We start from the raw sequence: 12,918 nt of genomic DNA, 5'->3' as shown, positions 1-12,918 counted from the left end.
ATAAGTTTGAAGCGTTAATTCACATATTAAGTTAAATATACCAATTATTTTCACTTACCCCGCGGTACCTTATATAGGAAAATAGTGAAAATTCATCTAGAGTTTTCCGGGAAAATAGGTTATTATATCGGTCTTGAGCGACACTTTTTCTTACATTTCGTAGAATCACAACATGTCTTCTAAAACTGTTTTAAAATGAATCTCCTTCATAACATATTTTCGCCGATGTACTCGCGTCAAAATACTATATAGTTTCTATCGTTTCCCACAATAATTGTATGACAAAATGATAAGCCGTTTCATTTAATTACTTACGACGTTTTTGTACCAGTGTAAAATCGACTTAAGTAGTGTTTTGTTTTGATTCGTGGTTAAGGTGAAGATGAATCGAAGCCAAATCTAAAATTTTCTAGAGTGACCAATTGATCAAATATTCAGCTTGAATGGTTGCCTGGTTTAGTAGATTTGTGCTCTTGAAAATTTGAGATTTGGCTTCGATTAATCTTCACTTTAAGTCACTTTATCTCTCGATACAGCGGAGCGGTGAAAGTAATGGTTAGGTTGCGAAAGTTAAAAATCTTACGCCGTTTTTTAAATCCTAAACACACTTAATCGTAGAATTTCATTTCGGTAAACTTAAATGACGAAATGAGTCGGTAAAACATATTTTTACTAATATATCGTTCAACTTTGACAGATGAGCGATATTGACAGATGAAAATTGACGAAAATCGGTAGTTTACATAAATAACTGAGACTCGGTAATCGATTTTGCCACAACAATCAGCAAACAAATACTTTTACTGAATTTCGGCAAAACGAATCTGTCAAAATCTTAAAATCAGAGCTGCAGAAGCCAACATGTGTTCGGAATGTTTTGAAACGTTCTTGTGAACAGCGTATGTAAGTATTCACATAATTTATTTCATAATTGTGCCTATAAATTAATCGTTCAGTAAAGTCAGCAATAGTTGAAGCCTTTTTTTTTATTACATTTCTAGGAATTTTCCTTGGGACGTCTCACCCTCGAAATGGAATTGCAGCGAAAATGGTCGTGCGGCTATTACATATTTACTTCTAACGGAAAAGCGCAACATTCCCTAAAGTGAGCGAAAAGTGAAATGTAATGATGGCTCATATATTTGTGATGCAATAATACATTAACTTCAAATACATTTGTTTATGTTATTAAAATTTATGTGTAGTGTTTTCTTCTTATTCTTCTTCCAATCAAGAAAAAATAATCATTTGCCGGATTTCGGTAATACTGTGCCGAGATTTTCGGCAATAGATTACCGATCTTTTCGTTAAATTTTGACAGTTGGGTTGATTAAGCATTTTACGGCACAATCGGCACTTCGAACTTTTACCGAGATTTTTGCCGAAATCTCAGCTGTTGGGTTCTCGGCAATTATTTTTGCCGGCCTCGGCGATACAAATTAAGTGTGAAAAAAACGTTCTAAACGTGAAAAATCGAGTTGATTCAGAGCGGATCGTATAGAATTGCTTGCGAAACACGTAGAATTGGTAAAATAAGTTTGTTTACTTTTCTGACTTGAGTCTGTCTGAATAAGTTTTCGAGATTTGTTAACAGTATCTATCGTTCCAAAAAAAGCGGGAATAACACGGGAATTTCAAATGTTCGTGAAAAATACGGGAAACAACCGGGAAATTTTAGAAGACACCGGTAAAATATGAAAAAAATTCATTTACGATAATACCGGTTTGTTTCAATATTAAGTTATTATGGACGAAACTAGAAAATTGCGCCTTTTGAACAAGTTTCGGTGAGTTTCTTGAGTGATAGTTATCGGGTTTTAGTTTTTTTTTATCTTTCAAACATATCGTTGATTTCTTTGAGAGATTTCTGATGGTCTTACAATTTACAATGATTTATTGTGAATTGCTATGTAGATTTCTTTCAACGTCAATATCTTGTCGATTCAAGGGAGATCTTATAAAATACCATTGAGATCCTTGAAAAAAAAATAGAAGTGTACCTTAGGATTCCGTCAAGGTTCTTTGTGAGATGCTTAATAGCTTTTCAAATTGCTTGATTTGTGAATTGCTAATCAAATTTTTAGTGGATTCTATAAACCATCCTATGCCATTCTAAATATTTAAGTTATTTGTCGTGCTTCTCGGAAGATCTCGAGGAACTTCTAATTAGCGAGTATATGTTAGATACTTAAGTATAACTAGCCTTTTGTTAATACAATAATCTATCACTTTCGAAGACGCACGCCAGAAGTTCATCAATGGTTTTGCTGGGTTTCTAACAAGAAATTTGCCCATTTGCTAAAAACCACAATAGGAATCCTGTTTGCTAAATTGTCGCTTAACATTTCATCAAACATCTCGGCAGGAATCCACCAATACATAAACTTTAAGAATTCTATCTAAGGATTGTTTAGAATCATGGCATCATCATATAATCTGCAATAATTCTTTTTAAGATTTTCATAGAGAAGTTTTTTTTTTTTTTTTTGTCGGTAGCGATAGGGGTAGTACTGGCACTCTTAATCTGCCCTAAGCTCCTTCCCAGCATTTGCTTTTATAAGCCTCTATTGAGTTCATCACACAGACGTTCCTAAGCAATGTTGCTCAAATGGTCACTGTGTACGCTAGCAGCAATCAGCCCTTGCCGTAGTTTTGCAGTCTAGTAGTTCAAAATACTATCAAACTATGATAAGGCCTGAAATGCTACTAGAGTGGTTAAAGTGAAGAACGAAATAGTTTTATTAAAAGGTCCTCATTCCTCATTTCATTTCATCACTCACTATCGTCACTTTTATTTTCGACACTATCACGTATATCACTCATCAACTTTCGTAATACACTTCAGATATACTTTCTATTATATCACTTTTCACATCACACCATTTTCATATAAATCTGTTAGCATTACCATCTGTTAGCATTACCATCTGTTAGCATTACTAAGTAATTTAAAAATATTCAATTTAAATGTATCATTATTTTTGTTGCTGTAGAGTCATTACTATTCAAACAACGATTTAGCACTATGATCAAGAAAGTTACATTAAAAAAAAATCAATTCGATCCATTCTTCTGCACTCGCTGTCATTATGTATTAATACTTTTATCATGTACGTTTGAAGAACTAGGCAATTAAGTTTATATTCAGAAAAATGATTGCACAATGTATTATGGCCATTATTAAATTAGTAGAGTTCACATCATTATTATTATATTTTTAACAAAACTATCAGAATCACTTCACCTTAATTTTCAAATTTTCATCACTATAGATTTAATTATAAAATCACTATTAGCACCTTCACAATCACTAAATTTAATAACGACGAGTGTAACGCACAGTTCTACCAAACACCCATTCTTATGTTGCATTATAAAACGATTGATCACACGTTGGCTTCGAAACTTAACCACCATTGCTGATTAGTACAAAGGATGCTACAGCTCGTGTAAACGAATTGAAACATCAAACAACCAGCACTGGTTTATAAGTAACTAATGAGCCCTGGCGGTCCCTCCGTTCGAAGAGGACCTGATAATATGCCGAAACATATTAACAGATCCTCCGCCTGAATGCAGCCGTTTCATGATAAATCATGAACCGTTGGAGGTGTGCCAAAGTATTGGGAAGGTGATATGTTTCACAGACGGGTATTATTATGGTGCACCTTCTACTTTGGCACCGTCAAACCCTGTGATCGTGGCCAGGGATTTTCATAGAGAAGTTTTCGTAATGTTTTTATTAAAATCATTAAATATGATTGAAGATTTCAAGCGCAATTTTTCAAAAGGACCTATGTAGTAATAAGAGATTCTCTCCTTCGATTATAACAGTGCAATACTAAAGCTTTTAAAGTTTTTCACTATAGATCGAAAGACAATGTCCTTGCATAGCATTTCATACAAAAAAAACGTAACAGATGGGACTAATGTGGTTCAGTTATTGTTAAATAAACATTGAGAGCCTCTCAATGTTAGATAGTCTTTTTAAAAGTTACGCGAGATTTCTCCGGAAAGTGGTTTGCTATGATGTGGATTGCGAGATGTTAGGCGGTCATGCCTGCGTGTCATCTGTAATAGATTGCAAAAGAGTTTGGATATTTTTCTTTATACCTGCAAAAATGGAAGATTTCTCCTAATGCTTCCAAAATTCAACTAATAATATTCCCACATAAATCAAATGCTCTATATTTGAAACCTTCGAGTAGACATGTTGTCACGATGAGAGGGGTTCCAATAAATTGGTCAGATGAAGTTAAGTATCTAGGGTTCATGCTAGGTAAGAATTTAGCTTTAAAAAATCACATCGAGGGCATTCAAGCCAAATGAAACAAATATGTAAAATGTCTCCATCCCCTTATTAATAGAAAACCAAAACTTTGTCTTAAGAACAAGCTTTTGATATTCAACCAAATTTCAGGCCAGCCATGTTGTATGCTGTACCAATATGGACTAGCCATTATAATAGCAGGAAGAAAGCTCTGCAGTGGATTCAAAATAAAATTTTGAAAATGATTCTGAAGCTTCCTCCCTGGTATAGTACCTATGAGTTACATATAATATCCAATGTTGAAACACTGGAACAAATGTCAAATAAAAAAAAAATATAATTTCAGGCAAAATTCGTTACAATCTTCTATTGCCACGATTAATACGTTAGGTTAAGTAAAGTGAAAGCGTTTTTTTTTGTCTTATGAGCAGGTAAAATCAAATCACCTGTAAAAAAATCTGCATTGCTAGGGCAAATGAAATGTAATATGTTGTTAACAAAATGTTAATAAAAGCTTTATGTTGTTATACCAAATTAGGATGATAGTGTTTTCTAACACAGAACGCCTAGATATAATAAATGAATGTAATGTTTGAATGATACTAATAAAGGAATTAAAAAAGTTAGATTCCATTTTTAATACTGAAAAAGTTTCTCGAAGTGCTCAAACCAGTGTTTTAGCTAATCAGTGGGGTCGGTTAATAGCTGTCCAGTGACAGGGACGTCTGGTAACTTTACTCTAAATTCACAATTTTTAAAACGTTTTGAATGGTCTCGTAAGCGATCTTCAAGAGTAACGATTCACGTTACATGGAAGAGGAAGAAGAAATGCAAAATTTTAAATGTGTTGTCAATCAATGTTAGCTAGTTTAATTTCATTATATTTGCTTTGTTAACTTAATGACAACCATGGAGATGCAAAGGTGATCTCGATATCTAGTAACAATGGATGTCACACTAACATTCCTTCCCTTTCCCCGCCGTTATTGACTTTTCGAAGAAGAAAAACTACTCCCAAGTTACATCTCTTGGTTCCTTGTGCAACTTCGATAGTTCTGGTCGATCACGAAGTAGCAACTACGGATTTTACGGTCATCAATATATTTTTTTTTTTTAAATCTTTATTAGAGTGTATTTTAACGCACGAGTACGGTCATCAATGCTTATGCTTATTTTTTTGCTTTGTTAACTTAATGTTTCGGAAGTAGTTTTGTTTACTTTACATTTCACTATATTTTTCCATTTCAACTTTCCCCGGTGTACCTTAACAAGTGAGAGAGGTGAATTTTTGTTTCACGCATTTCATTATGAAATTTTCATAGACGTTCCCTAAATAAACGTGTTTGTGTTTTTACGATCTCAAACACCCGACAGAGGAGCATCCCAAAAAAAAAAATCAAATAAATTAGAAGAACGTCAGTCTTTCTCGACGATCAACTTTATTTACAGAATGATATACGCGTGTGTTATGTTATAAATTAATAGTTTGCTGATTGGTTTTTCTGTGGTTTACTAGTCGTAAGTCAGACTCACTTACACCTGCGATTATTTCGCCCTCGCGGTCCTTGGGCTGTACGTGTTGGACTCAGAATTGCGCATTTTTATTAATATATAAGTTGATTTTAAATAAGTGTAAAATTGTTAATTTATTACTTTGAATCTACCATCCATTCCGGGTTGACACATATCAATTAATATTTATACTTGCTGCTATGAAAGATTCGGTTATATAAATTACAAACCTTACTACAGTATCACCTGCGCTAAAAACGACTGCCTAGATTTTAGCCTAAAACCTCGCCACGAGCTCGGATTGGGCCCTAGGTTCCTAAACATGAAATTGCTTCCCAAGCGAATGTCCAAGTTGATTTTTTTTTCTCATCGACTTCGAATTGAGTGAAGATTGGACAATACCGTTGCGCCAAACCACAATCTTCTACTGCCATTGAACCGAAAACACCACACACAATATATTCTACAACACCGCCATTATACAAAAAAATGCCTGTTCACTCATTAGCCTACAGTTTATGGCGCTATTCATCGGAACCATAGCTTCAGCCGCAATGCGTCCACCCCGTTCAGATAGTAATGGAACAGGCGTTTGTCCCGCACGAAACCGAGGTTTTCGTACAGTCTCAGGGCTGGCCGGTTGGTGATTTCCGTCTCCAGGACCACTTCATCGGCGTTGTCCTCGAGCATAGCCTGTTGGAAAGAGAAAGGACGATGTCGATTAGAGAAAATCGGCTTGATATGAAACAAAAAGCTACAAAACGTAGTGCAAATTAGATACCACATGTATGAAAAAAGAGTCAAGACAAGAACTACGAAGAGACCAAACAGAACCGAACATTACTTTGAGAGCACTTTGGGAATTTCTCGTGACGTTACGCCAACTAGTATTAAGTATTTTTTCATGATTTATTCCTTCAGTGATTCCTTCACGGGTTTCGCCAGAAGTTTCTATGAAATTATCGTTCAAGATCCCTTCAACAATTCAACTATGAAATTTTCTAAAGATTCCTCCATAGATGCTTCATGAAAATTATCAAGAAAATCATCGGCCATTCAGGAGTTTATCTAATAATTTTCCTTCGATTTTCCACCAAGATTGTCGTTTAAGATTGCAATCAGTATCTTTGATTTTCCAAGAAGCTCTAGCTCTAGATATTTCTTTCAGATTTTTTTTAAAGAAATTGATCCAACATTATCTAAGGAAGACTCTTGAGATTTCTTCGGAGATGTTTTCGGAAATTCAGGATGTTGTCCAGGGAATTGTTAAGGACTCAAGGAAATCAAAAATTCTTAGCATTGCAATACGTAAAAAAAAACAGTGGTTACTTAAATATTCGATATTTTTAGTTGAAATCTTTGAAAATTCCAAATGAAAATTGTAGAGGCAACCCTGAAAAAACTAACAGGAGGAATTTCTGGATTAATTTCTGGGGATATCTTTAGAGAAATTACTGATTGAATTCTTAAAAATTTGATAAACAAAAATCTTGGAATTGAAGAATCAACAAATGAATTCAGAAATGTTGAAGACTTATGAAATATCTACGAGATATTCCTGAATGAATCTCTGAAGAAATGGTTTCTGCAAGTACGTACTTCTTGATAGCAAACGAAAAATCTACGAGATGTTTTCAGGGAGTCCGTGAAAGAATTTCTGGAGAAACTTTTAAAGAACTCTATGAAGTAATACATTGAAGCTTCAAGCTACCTTAAACATGTTTTGTAGAAATCTGTAGAGATAATCGTGAAAAATTACACACAGTAAGATCACTAATACTTTGCGTACTTTCCTTGAAATACCCTCTGAGGGATTTTTGACAAGATTCTCAGAAGAATCTTTTTCAAAACTAAGCCATTTCCTGGTTCTTGTTCGTTCTCTGTTTAGTCTCTTTTTACGAATTCTTATTCTAAAGTTCCCCCACTCCAGTACAGAACACCTAAACTGTTAAATTTATAATTCAAAGACTATTAGTTTTATGCGATCTTGTTACCTATTTATGATAAATATTACAGTCGACTCTCCACATATCGATATCGAAAGGGACCATCAAGTTAGGGAGAGATCGAGACAAGAAACAAATGTTTAAATCATATTAGATTGAAACTCAGCTATCAGGAAAATCAAAAACAAACGTCACTTCATGTTTGCAAATGGTTTTAAACCTAGCCTAGAACCTTTAATAATGGGTAGGTATATCGAATCGACATACGGAGGAATGAAAATCACATTGAGATAGGGAGATATTCCTGGAATTTTGCCAAGAATCCCTAAGTACTCTTCTAGAAATGTTTCAAAAATCTTAATTTTAAGTGACTAGCCTTTGATTGAAATATATATTTCCCGGGTGCTCTAGGCCTGGTAGCGAGTCACTTTTTAGTTACTGGGTCACTTTTTTCGACCTGATCACTAAAAAGTTACTTGTGCTTATTTTGCGCGGCGTGTGAGGTGACACGAGTCAAATGAGGAATGTCGACTCGCTCCCATTTGATTAACATTAGTCGTCTCACGTCACTCGCTATTTGCAACAAAAATTCACTATTTAAAAAAAGGCCACTAAAGCCACTTCGTAATCCGATGATAAATCAACGATAATCTTGATCAGCTTCTTTAACTCAAATATCAGGACAGGAATGTTTTACTGGCTTTTATTATTCTAATGAGAATATAATTTTATCGATATAAAAAAAATCAAAGTGTTTGAAAGCAAGTTATTGTTTGCTAACTTTCTGGAAGAATTCACGTGAATATTGCACAGACATTTGTGACAGAATAACTGATACCCTGGGTTTTAATAAAAGTTCTGGTACAGTTTTGAAATTTAAATGTCGAAATAATTTCTGACACACCTGCTGAGTGCCTGAAAGGATCATTGATCTACCTTTTGAAGAAAGCTCAACAATCAAGAAAAAAAAAGCCTAAAGCTTCTCTTATATTTTAACCAGAAAAATATCAATTGAATTTGTCATAAACTTGTTTAGGAATTATGCATATAGTAGTTCACCATGAAACTCAGAAATAAACTTGTTTAGGATTTATGCATATAGTAGTTCACCATTATTAGCTCAGAAATTTATTAGGAAATGGATTCAAGGAGTTTACTAAAAATTTCAACATGTTTTAGAAATTCATTCACAGATTACGCCAAACCCCTCTCAACCTACAATTTCGATCAACTTGTTCAATTCCAAATACGCGTTTCAATGAATATCGATTAAACACACATGGGCGAATTGGCTAAATGTTTCGAAATCAGTTGAAAATAAGTGTTAATGGTTAGTCTATAATACTCTTGGATACTTAGAGTTCTGAGTAATATCGATATGCTCTCTACTGACTGGAATTCGAGATTTGAAGTTGTAGTGTAAGCCTAGCTTTTAGCGCCCCGTACAAGATAACGATTCAAAATACAATGTTGGCTGTTGGCTTGTTAATATTGTTGTTCATAATGTGTGTAGGTTTGAAGTAAATTTTAGTCATTATTCAATCATTTTTTTTTTTTTTATAATTTTAGTCACTAAAGTTATTATTATCTTGCTGTTCGATCGCTTGTTGTTGTTCTACAAATTCCCTTGTATTTTTCGTATTTTTCACGATCATTTATAATTCCCGGATTTTCCATCTTTTCCGGACCTTCCGGATGGATGGACACACTGTAAATGGACAGCTTGGTTGTGCTACATGTAACCTTTTTATTTATTAATGAAATCCTAATCAGTTTCCTGTGCAGCATTCTGCTTAACTGCTATTCTAAGATGTAATAAAAATATTCGATCTAAGATGCTTTTGGATGAAGAATCAAATAGTTTTTTTTTTCCAATAACTTATAAGAAAATCTGTTCATCAAAATCAAACATTTTCGAATAACAAAAATCTTAATTTTAATGAATAAACTGTCTGTTGGTATCCTTTATTATTCTACTGAAGGCAGAGCTTTAAAATAGCCGAAAATATTCCACCAATATCTGACACTAGTTCACTCTAGAGATTTATCCATTTATGCCCAATTTTGCTGAGATACCATCCATTTACTCCCAGCAAAAATGTGAAGTAAGAAGCATGTTCAAAATTGATTTAGATCACTAAAGAAACTATATTTGTATAATACAGAGCTAAATCGTAAGTTTAAAAACATTCTAAAGAATAAATTTTACTCTGTATTGTTGTTTTATAGAAAAATCTCATAATTTTAAAAACATTTACGCACATTATAGGTAAATGTGCAGCAATTTGTAAACGTTTTCTCCAAATATTATATAGATGTATTAGTCTTCGCCCTGCTTTAGTTTTCGCCCCCTTCATACAAATTCAAACGTTTTTGTATGAAGGGTGAAGATTAGTGCCAATTTCTTGGGGGCGAAGACTAGATTTTTACCCTAACGAAGATAATACATGGATAATAAATTTCATTTCGTTACAGCAGTGATGCCAATTAAAGACTATTTAAGTATTTCCGCCTGGATGTACTTTAAACCTAAAAATTCTACTAATTTCAGTTTCTTTTAAATTTTAAATATTTTTCTCTAAAAAAAATGGTGAAAGTTGTTTTTATGATATCAAGAAAATTGTTGCTTCAATAGAAACTTGATTTTTGTAATGCTTCTTATTGATTAAGCTATAAGAGCCTCACTGGACGTCAATATAATCACCCTATTCATTTGAAGAAGTAAATTTAAACTACCACTCCTTATGACGATGTAATAAATTTATTATATAATTCTATATATGTAGTGCACAACCCATCAAATTTTCAGCTTCATCGGTTTACTAAAACTCGAGATTTGCTTCTGCAAAGTGCTGATGAAAATTATTAGAGCGAGACAAATGATAGGGAAAATAACACGGTCTTCCGTGTTACCTTTAAGAACAAACCCTCTTTCAATCGTGCTAAACGTTGCTTAATTTGTGTGAAATTTATTATTTTGGTGAATTTTCTATTATTTGGAATGGATTTAGGCTAGATTGCGTTTGGATTGTACTGGATTTTGATTGGATTGGTTGTCGATTGACTTTGAAATGGATTAAATTTGGATTTGGATTAGATTTGAATTGAATTTGGATTCGATTTGAATTGTATTTATATTATTGAATTGTAATCCATATGGATATGGATTTAATTTTTATGGGACTGGATTTGGATTGAATTTGAAGGCACCATCATATGTTATTATTATTTATTAGAGAGATTTTAACTGCAGAGTCATTCGACTCAATACCATCGTATATGTATGTGATTTAATAAATATGACAGCGTCGCTGTTCTATCAAACACGTAAGACTACAGTGACGCTATCTATGCTTTTCATGGTGGCCGTTTTGGTTATTTGAATGATCCATTGGAGTTAAATATTATTTATATTGGATTTTGATTGTATGTAGATTTGGTTTGGATTGGAGTATCGAATTTTCGATAAATTGTATTTGATTATTTAAATTGGCATGTATTTGTATTGGATAAACATAGATTTGAATTGAATCGAATTTGAGTTGAATTGGATTTAAGATTGAATTAGCTATTTTTTGCGGATTTTTTTTTTTTTTTTTAAATCTTTATTTGAGTGTATTTTAACGCACGAGGGCTAGTTCTACACTTATTTTTGCGGATTTGAATTTAACCCGTATTGGATTTTAATTTGTTTTGGATAGGGTGATCAAATTAATTTGGACAGACCGTTACGTGTATATGACTTGGCCATTTACGGCAAAATCAAATTGAGGTGGCCAAATTATATACACGTAACGCTCTGTCCAAAATACATAAAACACCCTAGAAGTTCTGATTTCAGCTTGGATTAGATTATATTTAATTTGGATTTAACTTGTCCTGGAAATTGATTTGGATTGGTAAATATCAACTAATTGGATTGAAATTATCAATTTATTTCCCAGCTGTATCCCAAAACAAACCTGAATCGCTTTCTGCACCAGCGTCGTTCCGATTTTGAGCTTCCGGTAGTCCTTGTCGACGGCCAGCATCGCAATGTAGCCCCGGCGCACGTTCTGCCGGTGAATGTCCAGCTTGCAAACGATGGCCCCCACGCAGCGCTCTTCGTGCCACGCCAGGAAACAAAGCCGCGGCCAGTTGTGGATGAAATATCGATACGTGTAGATTGAGTACGGTTCCGATAGGTCCTTCTGGATGAGTGACATTATGCAGGGCATCTGCAGTTCCGATTCGTACACCTGGTACGTAATCGTGGGCTTTGGTGGCTCTTCTGGCGCTGCTGGCGGTGATTCGTTAGCCGGAAGTACGACGGTTGTATCTTCTTTCTTGGGCGGGTTTTCAGGTTTGCTGTTTTCACTCTTTGAAGGAGGTTCGCAGTTTACCGGTTCACTCCCACTAATAGCAGTCGACGACTGACTCTTGTTCTTGTGTCGCTTGTGTTTCTTCTTCCCGGTGGTCGCCGTTGGTTCCGGTTTGGCCACTTGATGATGGTGTTCTGCTTCCGAAAGGGTACCATTGGTCAATCCATTTTTGCCCAGCTTCAAGCTCTGTTCTAGCTTCTGACACACATTTTCAACTGAGCGTTCCTGTTCATCCTGGGTGATTCCGTTTTGCTTCCCGGACGTAATTCCATTATCCCCCTCCTCCTCCTCCTGCGGGGTATGATGCTCTTCCTGACATGCATTTGTGGCGATATTTTTAGACCGATTTTTCCTTTTGGCTTTCTTCTTTCCACTTTTCCCAACAACTGCTTCGAGTCCATTCGCCTGCGGAGCAACATTTTCCTCCGTCTTCACTTCCATCCGACCAAGATACTGTCCAATTTACGCTGGCACGTATTTTCCACCTTACCGAACCAGTAATGTCCCTTCAGTATGTATCTGATTGATTTATCACTGGCAAACACAATCCGGATTTCCAACGCAAACTAATGACAAAATTCTCAACAACACATTATGTAATTTCCGTTTGTGCAAACACTACTATTATTCGTGAAACTTTTGTGTACGTTTTAGCTAGAAATTTACGTCAGTTTCCAATGGAATCAGCATTTAAATCCGTTTTTCACGGTTCTTTGGACAAATTTTGTGTGAATTTTGCTCCTTTTCCACTCTTTTCTCTCTCTCCCCGTTTCATCGTTTGACAGCTTCATCACATCAAAAGCGAACATGTGTTTGACAAATAACACGC

At 34.7% G+C, this 12,918-nt stretch overlaps 1 protein-coding gene and 1 long non-coding RNA gene across 2 annotated transcripts; one reads left to right on the top strand and one right to left on the bottom strand.

The window, feature by feature from the left end:
- The first annotated feature begins 621 nt into the window (after window positions 1–621).
- LOC110679284 lies at window positions 622–1,194 on the top strand. The gene is made up of 2 exons (XR_002502361.1): window positions 622–903; window positions 1,002–1,194. It is a non-coding gene; the product is annotated as an uncharacterized LOC110679284 (long non-coding RNA).
- Window positions 1,195–5,675: 4,481 nt separating this feature from the next.
- LOC5576262 (N-alpha-acetyltransferase 30) lies at window positions 5,676–12,869 on the bottom strand. Its single transcript, XM_001655984.2, has 2 exons — window positions 11,691–12,869; window positions 5,676–6,475 (listed from the first exon to the last, which is right to left on the bottom strand). The coding sequence occupies exons 1-2, from the start codon at window positions 12,528–12,530 to the stop codon at window positions 6,311–6,313; spliced, it is 1,005 nt and encodes a 334-aa protein (XP_001656034.2). The 5' UTR covers window positions 12,531–12,869; the 3' UTR covers window positions 5,676–6,310.
- Window positions 12,870–12,918: the final 49 nt, after the last annotated feature.

Source organism: Aedes aegypti, chromosome 3, assembly GCF_002204515.2.
Source record: "Aedes aegypti strain LVP_AGWG chromosome 3, AaegL5.0 Primary Assembly, whole genome shotgun sequence".
NCBI classification, from domain to species: Eukaryota; Metazoa; Arthropoda; class Insecta; order Diptera; family Culicidae; genus Aedes; species Aedes aegypti.
Note: the sequence above shows the minus strand (reverse complement) of the source record. Positions and strands in the feature narration are given on the sequence as shown.